Raw genomic sequence first — 16,627 nt, 5'->3', positions numbered from 1 at the left:
TGATGAGGGCTGGGAAGGAGCGGCCTCTCCAGCAGGGGCGAGGGCTCTGGGATGCCCCTTGGCTCTCGGGTGCCTCAGGCACCTTGACTGGGCTGGGCTGGGCTGCGGAGAGCATCACCCGCCCCACACCAGCCACCTTCCATGAGAGGGACAGCTCTGTGCTGGGACCTGCCCTGCTGCACCCACGGGAATAACATTTCTCTTGGCGTTGCAGGTGTCCGTCACGGCCCGGGAAGACGTCCCCTCCTTCGGGCCACCCCTGCCGAGCCCGCCAGTATTCCAGAAAGTAAGAGATGAGATGGGAAGCATGTTCCAAGCCATAAAAAAAATCTATGTGTATGTCCAAGATGTTTCCAAGCATGCCTGCTTAGGGGAGATGTGACTTCTGGAATTCATATGCATTTATTTTGACTTCTAGTGACGCCCGTGGGGTCTCTGGTAGGGCGGGAGGCCACGTGCCATCGCACAGCGCAGCCCGTGCAAGGCAGCAGCCGCCGGGGCACGCGCGTCGGCGTGGAGGTGATGGCCAGTGCAGGAGGGCACCCCGAGCCCATCCAGGGTTTTCCACCAACGCTCCCACATCCAGAGGGGGCTGCAGGGTGCTGGGAGCTTGGGTTTGGGGTTAGCACCGCTGCGGTACCAGAGGTACGCCGGGTCTTTGGCTGGCGTTTTCCACCCCGCCTTTCTGCCCCCAGAGCCCCGAGTTCCGGGAGTTCCTGCTCACCAAGCTCATCAACGCTGAGAACGCCTGCTGCAAGTCCGACAAGTTCGCGAAGCTGGAGGTAACGCTGCCCGCCCGTCCCTGCCCAGTGCCGCGGCATTCCTCCTCAGCGCCGCGTCTCCCCGGCCGAGCTGGGTCGGCGCTTGCAGGGACGAGTGATCAGGGCATGCATGCGTCTCCGTGCACGTGGTGCCCGTGGGGTCCCGTGGGGCCGCTGGTGCCCTTGGGGGGGACGAGCCGGCTGTCCCACGGGTCAACATCGCTGCCTCCTCCCTCGGGACACCCGGCTGAGCCTGTTCTCGCTCCCCCAGGACCGGACGCGGGCCGCCTTGTTGGACAACCTTCACGACGAGCTCCACGGGCACACGCAGACCATGCTGGGGTTGGGGCCCGAGGAGGACAAGCTCGAGAATGGGGGTCATGGAGGCTTTCTGGAGTCTTTCAAGGTAAACCCCCAGGGCTGGCAAAGCACGTTTTAGTGGAAGATGTGGATGAGTGGTACTGGGGGACGAGGGGTGTCCCCTGAGAGCGGGGCGGCGGGAGGAGGTGGGAGCTCAGCACTGCCAGTGCCCGGGCAGCCAGCGGACGCCCGAGCCGGCTGCGGCAGGAGCGGGCGCAGGCTGATGCGGTTGTGGTGGTAGTGAGTGCCGCCGTCGGGGCGACCTCTCCAGAGCCCCAGAGCTCCTCCGGTCCCCCCAAGCATGCTCCGGCATTCACCGTGTCTCTGGAGGGGTCGCGGTCCAGGGCCAGCACCCCGGCACGGGCTGTACCGGCAGTCGGGCTCTGCTACTGCAGGGCAAGTCCTGCTCATGTCCCCAGGCTACTGGTGGCCCCGCTGGGCCACCTGGGCTGGGGCCGGGGGGCAGGTCGCCTGGGCAGGGCCGCTGCCACGAGCAGGCGGGAGCTGGTGGTCGTGTTGAACAGGAGACATGACGAGAGGTTCTGGATGTGTGCTGGGGGGGACGGGGGGTGTAAGGGGAGAGAAGGGAGAGTGGGTTGGGAGAAACGGAGAGAGGAGGAAAATAAATGCGATAAAATGATGTGGACGAAACTGAGCCCCTGTTGGAGGTAGGGACCAGACCAGCTGGGCAGCGGGTGATGAGCTGGTGCCAGAAGTGGCCGGTGAGGCTCCCCTGCGGCAGCGGTGGCGAGGCGGCCGGGAAGGGCTGCGCCCGCGGGTGGGTGTTCCATGGAGCCCCCGAGCTGGGGCCGTGCGTGTGCCCGCCGGGGGTGAGGCCTGCGGCCGTGCTTCGGCCCGTGCAGCTCCCCCACGCCTCTCGCCATCCTGTCGCTGGCGCGTCGCCTCTGCAAAGGCAGTTTTAGCTGCACCTGCAGCGGGGACGGGCGCTGGCGCGGGGTGGCCATCGCCGGCCCGACGAGGGGAGCTGCCCTGGCTGCGGCTGTGTGGAGACAACTCCTGCAGGCACAGTTTTCTGTATGGTATAGAGAAACGGGCACTGGTGGATGAGTCGCCTCACCCGGCACCCGACGGCTGCAGAGGAGGGGTGAGCCGCTCCCTGGCCCCCACTGTGGGGCTGGGTGGAGGCTCCGGTGTGTCCTGTTTAGGTATGGGACATGGAGAAGTTGAGATGCTGTGCAGTCACACATCACAGCGTTCGCTTCAGTGTCTGAGACGATGTTAAATAATGATTTTTTTTGCACGCGTTTTGTGTACGAGAAAGTGGCCCTGGCTCTCTTGGCGTTGCAGGCTGTGCCAGGGCAGGTGGTGTGTTCCGTGGTCCGGGCCGGGCTGCGTCTGCCCGGCCGCCTCGGGACCGCGCTGCTGGGCTGCGTCCTAGCTTACGTCCTCCACCGCACGCTGTCGGAGTGAACGGGGGAGAGGAGAGATGGTAAATCAGAGGGCTGGGAGGGGGTGAGGCAGATCCCCACGGTTTCTTTTTGCCCGGCACCTCACACCCGCAACCCAGCCCGCAGCCCCTTCCTCCCCGGCCGTGCGACATGGGGACCGGACGCTTAGAGGAAAGCGGAGCTCGTTTCTGCTGGGCTCTGAGCAAGCAAGAGGGGTGCCGGCCTCCTCTGCTGCTGGCCGGCCCCCCGGGAGCGGGTGTCGGGGTGCCCTGCAGAGCTCGGCAGCCCCAGGCAGGAACCCTCCTGCCTGCACGGCATGAGTGCCCGCCAGAGCTGCTGGCAGCAAAGCAAGCAACCGCTTACTTTTATTTGCAAACACTGTCAAATTTTGTATGAATTGCTGACCCTAATAAATCAGGTCTGATGGACTCTTGCTTGGTGTTTGTTACTGGATGGGCAGGAGGGGATGGCGCGGGGCTGCCGCAGCAGCCATGGTCCCCGGCACCGGCTGGGGCTCGGTGAGAGCTTGGGGCTGTGGCTCCCGCTCGCTCCAGTGCTGAGGAACCACCGGGGCCAGCAGCAAACCAGTGCCAGCGCACCATAGATCCTGTGCCAGGCACCGCCAGAAGTCTGGCCCTTGACGGCTTGTTTCATCCAAAATCTCTTTACCTTGAGCTGGGCTTCAGGGGGCCTGAGGACAGGTCGCCGCGGCACGGCAGATGGTAGCACGTCAGCAGCTCAAAGGCCACAGCTGCCAGCAGAACCTTTCCCGCAATTAGCGCGCTGGCAGCACGGTCCGCTTTGGGCTCCCGTTACTGTGGTGACTGCAGTAATTAAAATAAGGGCATCGATTATTTTTTTAACTTGTGCATTTCACTGCTGCTTTTCCTAGCGTGTGCCAGACTTTCAAAAGATCTCGTGGTCGTATTTGTAAGCGCTTGGGACAGCAGCTGAGAGAAGGCTTTAAGAATAGCTCAGGTCCTGTTTAAGCTCCCAGAATGAGTGTTCGGGTCTGTAGAAGGTCTCTGCCTCCGGTACGCGCAGCTCTGCCTGCAACGGTTCGAGCCAAAACAGGTTACCGCAGCGCTCTTCCCCAGCTTGTGCCGCCAACGTTTGCAGCGCCCGGCCCTGGGCCCTTTCCCGGGGGATGCGGCGAGCTCTGCGGTGGCTGCGAGTCCCGTCGCCCGGGCAAGGCGTGCGGAGCTCTGGCACTGCCCCGGCTCTCTGGGGCAGCCAGAGGGAACAAGGGCACGAGGCCTTGCACCGGGCGTCTCGCTCCTGTAAATCCAGCCTGTGCCAGGACGGACGTGGATGTTTCAGGGCAGCCGAGTGAGCGAGATGCCCGAGGCTGTGCCGGAAACGCAGCCCTCAGCCACGGGCACGTTGGATGAGGGCTTGGATTGCAGAAGTCCGGCGTAGCCGTGGTCGTGGTCATTGATTTGCTGCATCCAGCACTGGGGATGCAGCAGGAGAAGCCGCGCCGGGCTGCAGCGCTGGCCCGGAGCATGGCCGGCCGGAGCACGGGTGGGCTCAGCTGGAAGCCGTGCCTAGGCTCGGCGGTGCGTCCCGGGAAAGGGCGGTCCGGAGGAAAGCGTGCCCGGAGCTCCAGGGAGCTGGGCCGATGTGCAGAGTGAGGGAAGCGGGCTGCCCGGTCTGGAGACATGCAGACGGAAGGAAGCAGGGAGAGTCTGTGACCGTGCTGCAGCTGCTGCGGGGACGATGCCGCGCCGCTCGCCCGTGGGTCTGTTAGAGATGGATGGGCCAAACCAGCAGCAGAGGAGGTTTAGGCTAAACGTGTTTTTCAAGCACAAGCATGCTGAAGAACAAGAAGTACTTTTGTGAAGAGGCTGTGAAGCCTCCGGCTCTGGGGATGTTTTGGGGCAGGCTGGAGATGGCCGGCAGCGCGCAGGAGAGGTGCAGGCAGGGCAGGAGTCTCTTCGCGGGACCCGTCCTCTCCGAGTCCAGGGAGAGTCGCGGGGATCTGCATCCAAACACTGGCTTACGGCTCGGCTGTGGTCCCTGTTCCTGCTGAGGGTTTTGGGAGGTTGGCTGGGTGCCGGGCAGGAGGCAGGGCTCTGGGGCTCCTGTCTGCCCTTCCCAGTCCCATAGCTGCAGTCCTCAAGCCTCGCACCCGGCGTTGTGGGAGCAGCGGGGGCAAAACCCGGCCTCGGCCGCGGGCTGCGCGGAGCAGTGGCTGCTGCTGTCACTTGTGGGATTGTTGTTGGCCTGCGCCGGCTCGTGGGGGGAGGACCAGGCAGGTCATGCTCCGGTGTGCCTGGGGGCGGACTTGGGGCTGGGGAGGGGATTTGGGGTCGGTGGCCCCGCAGGGTGGAGATGATGTGCTGTCCCGTGTCCCCTCCGGCTGCAGAGAGCCATCCGGGTGCGCAGCCACTCCATGGAGACGATGGTGGGCAGCCAGAAGAAGCACCACGGTGGCGGCATCCCGGGCAGCCTCAGCGGGGGCATCACGCACAACAGCAGCGAGGTGACCAAGACCACCTTCTCGGTGAGCACGGCCGCGTGTCCCTCCGTCCCGCCGCCCCTCTGTCCATCCCTCCCTCCCCAGCCTGGCAGGCGCTGCACTGCGCTGGCACAGCCTGGCAGTCCCCGGGGCAGGCAGTGAATGTAAAGGCGAGGAGGAGATTTGAGCAGAGCATGATTTTATGAGTGCTGTGTTCAAGTTGGGTTTGTTTTGTGGAAGAACCGAAGATTAACTTCCTGAGGTTTTCAGCCCTGAAGTGCAAAGGAGATACAAAAGAAATTCTGGCATTACATGTTTTCTAGATGCACATGCTGAGAACTGCAGGCCTCATAATTCCTCGTAGGATGTTTATTCTTAGGAGCTTCTAGGAAGGAGCTTTGCTCTCCAACTTGGACTGTTCTGTGCTTTCAGCCCCCTGTACCAGCAGCTGCCGCCAAGAACCAGTCCAGGAGCCCCATCAAGCGCCGTTCGGGGCTCTTCCCTCGCCTGCACACGGCGTCCGAGAGCCAGGCAGAGAGCAGGACGAGGTGGTAAGTTGGATATTGCCCTGGTCACTAAGGTTGAAAGCCCCTATTACCCGTTGGAGAAGCTGTTGGTGGGTGCTGCCGCCTCCCCATTCTGCACAAGCCAGCCACGAGAGCTGCTTTTGCCGTGTTCGAGGGATTGGTGCCTTGGATCCCTTTGCTCTGTTTTAAATTGAAGCGGTGGTATCCAGAGAGCGTTTGTAACGCTTACAGTTTAGCATTTGGTGTTAGGGAGTATGATTTGACCATCTTTTTTAAGTCTCTTGTATAACTCATGCAACCTGTCTCTTTGTGCCCTCAGCGACAGCGTTTCTGGAGCCCAGAAGACACCAGATTTGGGGCATTCTTCTCAAGAGATGAAATCTGAAACCTCCTCCAACCCCAGTTCCCCTGAAATATGCCCCAACAAAGACAGGTGAGCCGGGAGGAGCCCCGTCCTCCTCCGACCAGAGCTCAAGTCTCCCGGTAGCTTTGTCAAACAGAACCGTCTCCAGGTCTTACTATAAATAAGTTTGGTATGAAGGGAGGGACAAAAAAAGGGTTCTGGTGATTCATGAGCACAGCTCCTTCATGGTCTGAAAATAGCCGTCTTTAAAAAGAAGAGCAGGAGCATTTGGCAGAAGCTGACCAAGCCCCCGCGGCACGGGAGGCGGGGAGGCCCGCGGTGCCCGTCCCTGCCTGCCCCTGGGGAGCCAGCCCGGCCCACGGCGTTCTGGTGGTGGCACCCACCGGCTGCTTTATCCCGCGCCCTGGGAGAGGGTCATTTACAGGGAGGCCCCGCTGGGTTTGTCCCTGCGGCAGCTGCGTTGCTCCGGGGGCGTGCGGGAGGGTCCGTCCGCGCCGCCGTGGCCCGAAGGACACGGCTTTCCGAGCGGCAGCCACGTGCTTTCCGTGTCGTCTCGCCTCTCTTCCTAGGCCGTTCATGAAGCTGAAAGAGAACGGGAGGTCCAACATCTCCCGTTCCTCCTCGAGCACCAGCAGCTTCAGCAGCACGGCGGGGGAAAGCGAGACCCTGGAGGAGTACGACAGCGTGGTAGGCACCAATCCTGCGCCGTGGCGCTCGGGACCCCGCAGCTCCGCACGCCCCTCGGCCTCCTGCCGCCTCCGGGCCCTCGCGTGGTCTCGGGGTGTGAGTGGGGGTCCTGCGGCCCCCCCGGGGGCCTCCTCCCCACTGACGTCGAGGGGCTTAATCCCTTCCCCCGGTGCGGGGAGGAGGAGGGTCGGGGTGCCCGGTGGGACGCCCCAGCGCGCCTTGGCGTGCAGCGGGACGGCGCTCGGCGCGCCGGGGCCGGGAGGTCGCTCCGCCAGGACGCGCCGTGGGGCCGTGGGGAGCGGGGGTGTCAGGAGGCACCCGCAGGGCGTGGGGGGACAAGCTGGCTGCACGAGGAAGCTGTGTCCCGGTCTCCCCCCGTGCAGGGAAGCCAGCCATCTACGGCCTCGCCGTTCAAGCAGGACGTGTTTGTCTATGGCGTGTCGCCCGGCAGCGAGAGCCCGAGCGTGGGGGCCGCGGCCACCCCCGTGATCATGAGCAGGAGCCCCACAGGTGGGTCGCGGGAGGGCGGGGGGGGGGCACCAGCCCTGCTTTCGCTCCGGGAGCCCCTGGAAGCCCCTGGGGTTCTGCAGCGGCAGGTCGGGACGGGGTCTGTGGGTCTGGGAGGGAGAAGCCCCCTCCCCAGCCTCCCCTGGGGAGCAGGTGGCTGCTGAAGGTGAGGGGGGGAAGCAGCGGCCACGCTCGCCCTGGCAGGATGGGCATCCCGCGGGGCGCGGGGCAAACCCTCGCTCCTCCCGAAACCCCGATCCCAGCGGGGCCGTTCCGGAGAGGCAGCCCCAGGTGCTTTATTTCCGTATTTCCATGGGGAATTTCTTTCCCTTCTAGATTAGAGCACAGGGCTGGCTTTTGCTGGAGCTTGTTTCCTCCCCCCTCCCCTGACGGACGTGTGCGGTAGTCGTGGACACTCGCTGTCTCCGAGGACCGAGCCACGACTCACAAATTGTTTAGTAAACGAGCAGCTTCCCTTGACCTTGGCTCCTTTACCCCTGTTGCTAACTCGCTCTGCCGCTGACTCCACCCGTGTCAGTGGGACGATTTGCAAAATGAGCTGCGATTCAACAGGGTAAAATTGGCCGAAATGGCCCTTTGCTGGAGCATCCTGCGGTGACGGCACCGGTGATGGCGCGTGGTGCTGGGGCGGGGGGATTTCTGCAGCGCTCGCCCCTTGCCCACAGATCACAGCGGCTTTAATTTCCTCGTGCGGCAGCACGCCTGCAGAAGGCACCAGGATCCAAATGAAAATGCATATTATGAACTTAGGAGCTGTTTGCAGAACAGCCAGGGAGCCACAAATCCATCCCGAACGGCTCCGTAATTGGGAACAATGTGGGGGAAAGCTGGGCTGCGGAGCGCAGGCAGGCTGGCTTTTTGTACCTCGGCACCCCACAGGTCCTCCTCCTTATTTCATTAGTGATTTTCTGAAATGTTAGATCAGCCCCTTTTAAGGTTTAAAGTGTTTACTTTGTATTTTTCCTGCCAAGAACATGGAAATCCACCCATACATTATACGGATCAGTCATTTCTTGTAGCCTTTTCAGTGGCATTTCCAGTAGAAAGACTGTGAAACATAACTGAGCCTCAATTTGTTCCATCAAAAACATTTAATGTACAGATTTTGCCAAACATTCAGCCAAGATAGATTAAATATTGGTAGCACTCGTGACAGGCTATTGAAGTGCCTGGCTGTCAGGCTGGTTGGGCGGCAGTCAGCTCTCCAGCTCCAGCAAATATTTTTGCTCACAGATAATTATTTTTCTCCTTTGCTTTTCCCCTCTCTCCAGCAGATATAAAAAACAGAAACTCTCCAAGGTCAAACCTGAAGTTTCGCTTCGACAAGCTCAGCCACGGCAGCTCCAGCACGGTAGGTGCCAGCGGCTCTCGCCAGGCGAGATGCTGCGCGGCTGCATCCTGCCCGGCGCGGCGCCGGCAGCGCGGGGGCCCGGCGTGCGCGGGCGCTGTGGAGGAGGAGGAGGCAGAGCCCGCGAGGGCAGCCGTGAGGGAGAGGAGGGGATTTTGTGGCTTCCTGCCCCTTCATTTGCAACCCAACCCATATTCTGCTTTTTATTTAGAGCCACTAGCAGGAAGAAGTCGTGACCTTGTGAAGGGTGAGTGTTCGTAATACAGTGTTGTGCAAAATGACTTGTCTCATCTGTGGTCAAGTGTGTATAGCTAACGTTGGCTAATGGCGCTGTTTATCATTAAACGTGCGATCAGTAATACGTCTTAAATATAAGGGCAGCCCTGCGTGAGGAAAAACCTGCAGAAGTTAATGACAGAAAGGTCTGTGCCCGCGGGTGCTGGTGTGTAGCTTCTGCTGCCTGCTCTCGGGGACGTTGGCCACGGCCCAGGACGTTTCGTTTTTCCCCGGTTAACGGCTCTGTGGAACGCTTGTGCCCATCTCCACGGGGAGGATGAAGTTTGCTGTGCTTTGCTCTGTGCGCTGGCGGTGGCACAGCAGAGCAGGTGTCCCTACCCCTTCCAAAACCCGACGGGAAGAGTTCACGCGGTGGGTGTCGTGAGCGGAGGTGAAGGGAGTGCAGCGTGGTTAGCCTGGGCTCTCGGCAGCTGGGGCCTTTCCGTCCGGCAGCGCGGCTTTTGCCCATGGAGGAGGCATTTGCAAGCCACGAGGAATTTATTTACCGGTTTTCTCACAGGCTCCAGTTCCTGGAGTCTTTCTGTGTCATGAAATGGAGGTTTTCATTAGGAAGATGCTAGCTGAGCAGAAGAGCCAATAAAACTTAAAATGAGAGGAATTTCCATTCCCAAAAGCACGGGTCTCAAAAAGCCATGATTTTTAGCCCCTCACGGAGTTTCCTCCTCTCCCAGCCGGGGTGGCAGGCGGCTCGGTGTCCGGAGGATGGGCACTGCCGCAGCTTCAGCTCCCGCCCTGGGACCGGCGCTTCGTAGCCATCGCTGCAGGAGAGAGAACAGTCTCCTCGCACAGTCTCTGACGCTTCTGTCCTTTTCTTTGCAGAGAATTTTTCTTTCAACAAAGGGAAAACTCTTCAACATCCTGTGGGAAAATGCACGCCCCGGCCGCGGGCAGCGAGGTGCCCTCACCTCCCGGCTGCACTCCTGCGCCGGGAAGAAGCTCTCACCTTGCTGCGACCTCTGCCCCGACAGGGACCCAGCCACCTTCCCGCCGGGTGACCCCCTCGCCGGCAAACCCCTGTGTCCCGCGCCCGCCCTCTGCGCCATGGGAGGAGGTCGTCTCCGACCACACCTGCAGCGGAGGCCACGTCCCCACCGCGGTGCCGTGCCGGGTTGCCCCATGGGCGCCCGTGCGTGCTGTGGCGGATGGGTGCCGGGTGGGCGCCGTCCATCGCCCCCCCGGCTCGCCTGCCATCTCCTCTCAGGCAGAGGGGAAGCAGGACAGCCCCCTGCGTGGTTTGGGTGCCTCCATGCTTTATTTGCAGCTATCAAAACCAGGGTTTTTCTGTTTGTTTTTTGGAAGGGTAGGTGGTCAGGGGAAAATTACGTGTTTGCTTGGCCGCGGGCAGTTCCCCCGCCCCATCGTTCGCCATCGCTCTTCTCTGTTTGGAGACAAAGGGGCAAAATCTCCCCCCACGGCACTGCCCGAGCACCTCGTCCCGGCGCGGGGCGGCGGGGCCTGCGGCAGCTCACCGGCTGCCCCCCTCTGCCTCCCCACTCCGGCTCGCTACCCACATGGCAAAACTTTTAGGGCAGGAGCAGCCTCTTACTCCATGCTTACGTAGTTTCTGGCACAAGAGGAGGCTGTCCAAACTGGTGCCGGGGGAGCAGAGCCGGTGACCGGGGCCGACTCCTCCTCTCTCGGCAGCGCGGGAAATGGTTTATACGGCCTCCCTGCTTTTTCCCTGCCTGAAACTCTGAGCACAGGCCTGGGAGAGATGAACCAAAGCTAAAGCTGTAGTGTGTCTAAATACCAGAACTGGTACTCGGAGTGAACTTACCCCGTGGGCTCTGCTTTACCCGCTGGGTTGGCTCGCCAGGCAAGCTAAATGCGTAGAACTCCAGTGATTTGGATGGCTTGAGGCTGCTCCCCCCCTTGCGGAATCTGTCCCTCTGCTTTTGAATACGCTTTTGTTTGTTTTGAAAGACGAGGATTATGAATTCTGCAAGATGACTTCCCCGTACACCCTTTTCCAGAAAATAACTCCTCAACATGCCAAGAAATCCTTTTGGTCTTTTATGGAACTTTAGACAAAGTTTACTGAAGTCTGTCCCTGAATTTCACATTGCTCATAGATTTCCCGTAGCAGTTTTCTGAAAGATACCCTGCGATGCTGCAGCGATGCTCCCTCCCCCTTACCACAATCGGTGGCCCTTGCAAAACCCCCCACGAAATAAGGTTCTTGATCTCAAGGGAAAGCAATTCTTTGAGTTTGTGATTCCCAGTGAAGGTAGAACGGTGAGTGCCAAAGTTAACTTGACACAGCTGGAGCTCCGAGGGGCACAGCAGTACCTGACAGCCGATTTTAGGAGGCGCGTGCGGAGCTGCACACACGAAGCGGCCCCGGGCAGCCGCTGCGGGGGGTTCCCAGGGCCGCCCGCCCCGGGGGCGGCTGCTCCCCGGGGGTGCACCTCTCTGCGGGCTAAGTGCTTGTAGAAGCAAACCACCAGCTCCTCTGCTCCTCGTCACCTCCCCAGGCCGGAGCAAAGCCAAGCCAAACCGAGCCGGCTCTGCCCACCGAGGCGCTGCGAGGAATCATGGGGTCACAGAAGCTTGGGGTGGGAAGGACCTTTTGGGGTCACCTAGTCCAGCCCCCTGCGATGAGCAGGGACCTTCCACCGGAGCAGGTTGCTCCGGGCCCCGAGCGGGGGTGCTGACAACCTTACTACTCGGTCCATAGAGGTGCTCCCACTTGTGCGTCTCATTTACCCTTGCAAAAAGAAGAGGCTGTAGCCCTAATGGCGGGGGAGCCGGATCAGGGGAGGAAAACACGTTGTGGAAAAGGCGGAGAAGGGTTTCACAGGCACGAAGCGCGCCGGGTAGGACTAGTAAATACCAGTAACCACCAGTGGGGACACTCCCTCCTGCTTTCAGTGAGTTGCATTTAAATAGCGTTTAAATCTTGCGGTTTTCTTTGAAAGAGGAAAAGCACAGTGCGCTTAGTGCGGTCTGTAACTGGCTGTCGTTGTCCCGGGTTCACGTACTGCGCTGTTCAGCACTTCTGTATGACGAAGCTTCGGCAGCACCTTCAAACCCGCCCCCAGTTCTTCCTTTGCGAAGCTTTTGGTCTGGTTTTCTTAGGCCGCGCAGTGAAATACTGACTGGTGCAACGACTTGCTTCGAGGGTCTGTTCTTGGTTTTGCTTTTTTCCCCTGAGAAGTTGCTTGATTCTATAGACGTCGTCGTTCGCGTGGGTGTTGATCTCCGTGAGATCTTTCGGCAGAAGATGCAGTGGCTACTCTCAGCTGGGTTTTTAATTCTTGGGTTTTGGTTGTTTTTTTTTTTTTACTTGAAACTGTGACTTTCCTTTTTGACCTAGATTGATGTGTAGAGTTATTATTCGAATGGGATTAACAGGCAGGCAGGACAGCGTGAAGCTTCGGGGACTTGTCTTTGGAACGGCCGGGCGCCGAGATCTGGCACAAGGCTTGCCGGCGGCTCCGGCGCGCTCTGCGGCATTTTCAACAGCACTCCTCAGGGCGGGCTGTAGGAACCTGCTGCAACCCCCTTAGTAGCAGCTGGGCTTCGGAAAGCCGGGCTGTGGCGGCGTTTCTGCCTGGCTGCACTGCCTTGCAGCCGCGTGCGCGCAGCGTGCTGCCGTCACCCCCGGGCTGTCCCCGGTTGTCCCGTAGCGCTGCCGGGGGCTGACCGGCAGCTGTGTTGGACCTCGGAGGCATTTGCACTTCCAGCAGTGGATGAAGGTGTCCCTGCATATATATATCTCAAAATGTTTTGTGCTTATAAGTGACACACGCACATATATACATATATAAAAGGGATTTATGTGTGTGTATATATATATAGAAGAAAGGATCCTTAACTGACACTAAAATTATTGGGCAGTGCATTTTCCTTTCTGATCCCCACCGTTTCCACGCGCATAACTTCTACCAGGCTCGGAAGCGACTTTGCGCAGGGAGCAGAAGGGGCTCAGGCGCGCGGCTGGGGGAGGATTGGGGAGCCCCCGGCTGCGTGGGGAGGTCTCTCCTGTCGCGGGGCGTTGCTCCCCTTCTCGCCGGGGTTTCGGTCCCCGTCCTGCTCCTGCTGCGCCCTGGCACGGGTTCATCTCCTTGGTGAGAGGCAGAGGCAGGTCAGGTCCAGCTCCCCGTGCCCGCGCTGCGGGCTCCGAGTCCTGCGGCGGAGCGGGGAGGGGACGTGCCCCCCGCCGCCAGCAGCTCCCGCGCTGGCCCTGGGCCACGCGTGCAGCTGCAGCGGGCTGGCAGCGCCGCTGCCTCTCCGGGCTCGCGATCAGGACGGCGCTTCGCACGTACTTGCGTCCTCTTGAAATCCCACCGAGTCAAGCACGGGATTACACTTAGCACAACACGGAAGTGCTTTATTTCTGCGGGGAAAGGGGAGATCCTAAGCACAAACTCGGTTGCTTTCCAGAGTTCCGAGGGTCTTCAAGAACGGCAAGCGAGGGGCCAGGGTACGTTGCTGGCGTGAATGGCATGGAACGTTAGCCGGGGCTGAGGTTTCTCGGCTGCCTTCGGCGTGGCTGCAAGAGGGGCTTAGCGCTGACTGATAGCTGCTTTTAAAAAGAGCTGCTTTTAAGAGCAGCGGCTGGTCAGAGCTCAGCACCTCTGCAGGACGCACCTTGCGCTCGTGTCGCTTTGCTGATGTTCCAGCTTCTGTTCCACGAGAGCTGGCAAAGAGTCCGGCACTCCCCAGTCCTAGAGCATGCTTTCGTTATGTTTTAATGAATGTAGCACTGCGTGTATCCTGCAAAGGGAAATGCTGAATTTATATAATTAGAATGTGAAGAGAGTTTATAGAGTGAAAATGAATCTTGAAGAAACGTATCTGACAAAGTTTATTTTTTATGTAGAGAGGCAGTGCTTTGTAGTTCCTGGTGGCCTATGTCTGTTGTAAATAATGTACATTTAATTTATTGCTATGGTAGCAGATTGTATTTGTTATGTATAAAACTAAAGGTTCACAAATGTATATTTTGTTGCTTAACTGTGTCTTTGCAAAATTCACAATAAATAACATATTTTGTGTCCATACGTGTACTACATTGTGTATGTCCGTAGAAGTGACTGAGCTCTTTGGGAACAGGCAATGATCTTCTCTACGTCCCTGTAAAAACGGTGCGACGGCAGAGACCAGGGCCGAGCTGTTACTGGCGTGAGTCTGGGTGAGCGCACATGAAGTCACAAACTGAAGTAGAGCAGTGTCAGAGCGCAGGAAGGTGTAAATCGGGACATCCCTGCCGATGTTCCTAACGCTAGGACCGGCTCCACAGAGGAGGACCTGGCTTCCCTTTTACAAACGCATAGCAATTGTAATCAAGTGAACTGTTGTGTTTGAGCTGGAATTAGTGCCCCGTACAGCTCGGTATAAACCAGTCTCTGCCAGCAGCCAGCCCACATACGGTAAAGAAAAGAAACAGGCAGGAATTCAGTTTGTCTAAACCAGCTTAGTTTACCTTGGGCCGTCAGTCTCCGGCATCCTGGCTGCCTTTGGGTGTCCTCCGTGAGCTAACTACGAAATTGGATTTTTTCTTTCCAGCTCCTCGGGCTCCTTTCAAATCCCCCTAATTTCCCGGATCTCCTCCTCCCAGGATGCTAAGAAAAAAGCTGTTATTGTTTGGAGGTGGCGTGTCTGGTACATTTTCCCCACGGCTCAGGCTGAATGAAGCACAAAGCTATTAGCCGGCGCTAGTTTTTTAACATTTTGTGACAAGGGGAATGAACCCATTAATTTGTACCTGTGAGAATAAAACACTTGCCTTTGCCAGGAAAAAAATTCCACCACAAGGAGCATTTTGTTCAGCCCCCGTAGCGCAGCCGCCCGGCTCGGGCGCCTGATGCCCGCAGAGCCTGCGGCAGCCCAGCTCGACACCGCGGGGGATGCTGCGGCAGGACCGCGCGCGGCCCGGGCTGCGGGCGCCCGGCGAGGGCTGCGGCTGGGTCCCGGATGGGTGCTGGCTGCGGCAGTGGGGTGGGACGCGCTGGGCCTGCGGCTGCTCTTGCCCAGCGCCAGCGAAGCGGAGCACAAGCTGCCTGGGAGAGGGGCTTGGGCAGCGCCTGAGCTGCTGCCGGTGCTCGGCGGGGGCCACCCCAGCCGCCTTTAAACTTAAGACTCGGGACTTCGCTTCGGCTTGCGCGAAGGTTGCTCCGTTACCTCCCAGAGCAGAGCGTGAGCTACGGCACGCGCTGGCCAGATGAAGCACAAAACCAAATGTAAAAAGTTCCATTTCTCCTAATGAATCTTTATTGGTGCAAAAATTTTTCTTGGTTACCAAACCCGAATTTTCCCCTTGTCCAGGGGGTGATGAGCCAGCACTGAATCTGCGCGTCACCAAATCCCATCTCTGGCTAAAAGGCAGCGAGTCCAGCCCAAGATGAAGTCGCCGCTTTCCTCTGGCCAAGGCCAGGTTCTAGCTTCCTGAGGAGAACAGCAAAACCGACCGAGGGCTGGCAACGGGCAGCGCGTCGGTCCTGCGGTGCGCACGCATAGCCAGTGACCCGCCGTTACTGGAATTCCTGTTCGTAGGCACATAGGTTGTGGGGGTTTTGTCAATGTGCTGGAGATATTTCTCCTCTCTTGAATCTTTCATTCGTACTTTTTTGTTGTTTTTGCAATGAATCAGAATAAACACATTTGTCTTTTTATGGTGTTTTTACCCTTTGTTGGTCAGAAAAAACATTTTTGACTCCTTTTCAGCCCAAAGGAGAGCAGGATAAAAGGAAATAAAAAATTAAAATGAACAAATAGTCTCTGGATTTGTTTTCGGTTTCTGGGACAGCGCAGCTTGCACTAAAGCTTCTCCTATGAGAAGGAAATTTATTAAAGGTTCTGTCCTGCACATGTTTCCCCTCTTTTCTCCCCTGACCCTACCACACCACCACCAGGGCCATCCTTTCCCTTGCCAAGGCCTTCTTCCTCTGCGTGGACTTCTATTTCAAAGAAAACAAATGACCTTGCGGGAACGTCACTATGTCTGAGAATTGTATCCCTTTGTCAAAATTTGCCAACTGGGGCTCACTTTTGGTAGGAAAAGATTCTGAAATCCAAGCAAGTTATCAAAAAAAGTGATGGAAATATGCACTGCGCAGGCCATTTGTTTCCTTCAGAAGATCCTGGTTGGCTTTTTGGTTGCCTCCTGCCAGAATTTAAATATATGGCAACTGAGCAATTGCCACAACTTTGCAGAATCATCAGTGAAGTGCCAGACTTGGAGGGAGAACAGGAGCCTTTGGGTGAGCTGTCAGAGGTGGCCTAGACCAGCCACACCAACGGTGGAGAAAGCAGCTCTTCACCCCTAGAGCAGAGGTGAAGGTACAGGAGACCTCTGTGCACTCCGAAAGCCTACCCCGACACTTAGCAACCTTCGACATTTTCCACGTCAGACAGGGATACGAGTTCTTTCCCCACACTCTTAGCCTCTTTTTGGCCAAGGACAACCTGCCGTGCCTCGCGCAAAGGGGGCCTTCGCCGGCTACCTCAGCAGACGCTGCTCTTGGAATACGCTTATGACAGCTTCACGTGCTCCAGCCAGGGGCAATAATGAGCAAAGGAGAAGAAATTTCAGAAGAAAAGACTGAAGAAGAATGGATGGCATAAGGATGTAGAACAAGCGCTCGTCTCGCCCTGCAGCGCACGATACTGAACGCTGTCTCGGTTTTGCTGTCTCAGTTTTACTTCCTTCTCTGTGGGAGTTTTGGAAATCATTGTAAACCTAAAAGCGGCGAGAGAACGTGCACCGGGGACTACGTGTGACCTTGACACTGGGAAGTGCTAAGGAGCATCCCAGCACTTTGGGTGCCAAATAGCAGTCAGCTGAGTGGCCCAATTAACCTGCTGGGGAGGCTATAGAAGGCAGCTGGGGGGCTGCAGCGGGGCGGGGCGGGGCGGGGCGGGGCGGGGCGGGGCGGGGCAG

General features: G+C 58.6%; 1 protein-coding gene across 1 annotated transcript in view; it reads left to right on the top strand.

Moving 5' to 3' along the window:
• RAP1GAP2 (RAP1 GTPase activating protein 2) overlaps nucleotides 1-8,706 on the top strand; it is a gene marked incomplete at both ends in the record, with an annotated part of 76,242 nt that extends 67,536 nt beyond the window's left edge. The window contains 9 exons of the mRNA XM_082008710.1: nucleotides 215-286; nucleotides 696-782; nucleotides 1,033-1,167; nucleotides 4,899-5,036; nucleotides 5,424-5,542; nucleotides 5,838-5,951; nucleotides 6,452-6,569; nucleotides 6,953-7,079; nucleotides 8,372-8,706. Of these exons, the coding sequence (XP_081864836.1) occupies nucleotides 215-286; nucleotides 696-782; nucleotides 1,033-1,167; nucleotides 4,899-5,036; nucleotides 5,424-5,542; nucleotides 5,838-5,951; nucleotides 6,452-6,569; nucleotides 6,953-7,079; nucleotides 8,372-8,706 (1,245 nt within the window). The remainder of the gene's footprint in view (nucleotides 1-214; nucleotides 287-695; nucleotides 783-1,032; nucleotides 1,168-4,898; nucleotides 5,037-5,423; nucleotides 5,543-5,837; nucleotides 5,952-6,451; nucleotides 6,570-6,952; nucleotides 7,080-8,371) is intronic.
• Nucleotides 8,707-16,627: the final 7,921 nt, after the last annotated feature.

The sequence above is a fragment of the Phaethon aethereus genome (genome assembly GCF_964289735.1).
Source record: "Phaethon aethereus genome assembly, chromosome: 19".
Classification (NCBI taxonomy): Eukaryota; Metazoa; Chordata; class Aves; order Phaethontiformes; family Phaethontidae; genus Phaethon; species Phaethon aethereus.
The sequence above is the reverse complement of the archived record's forward strand: the minus strand, read 5'-3'. Positions and strand labels throughout refer to the sequence as shown.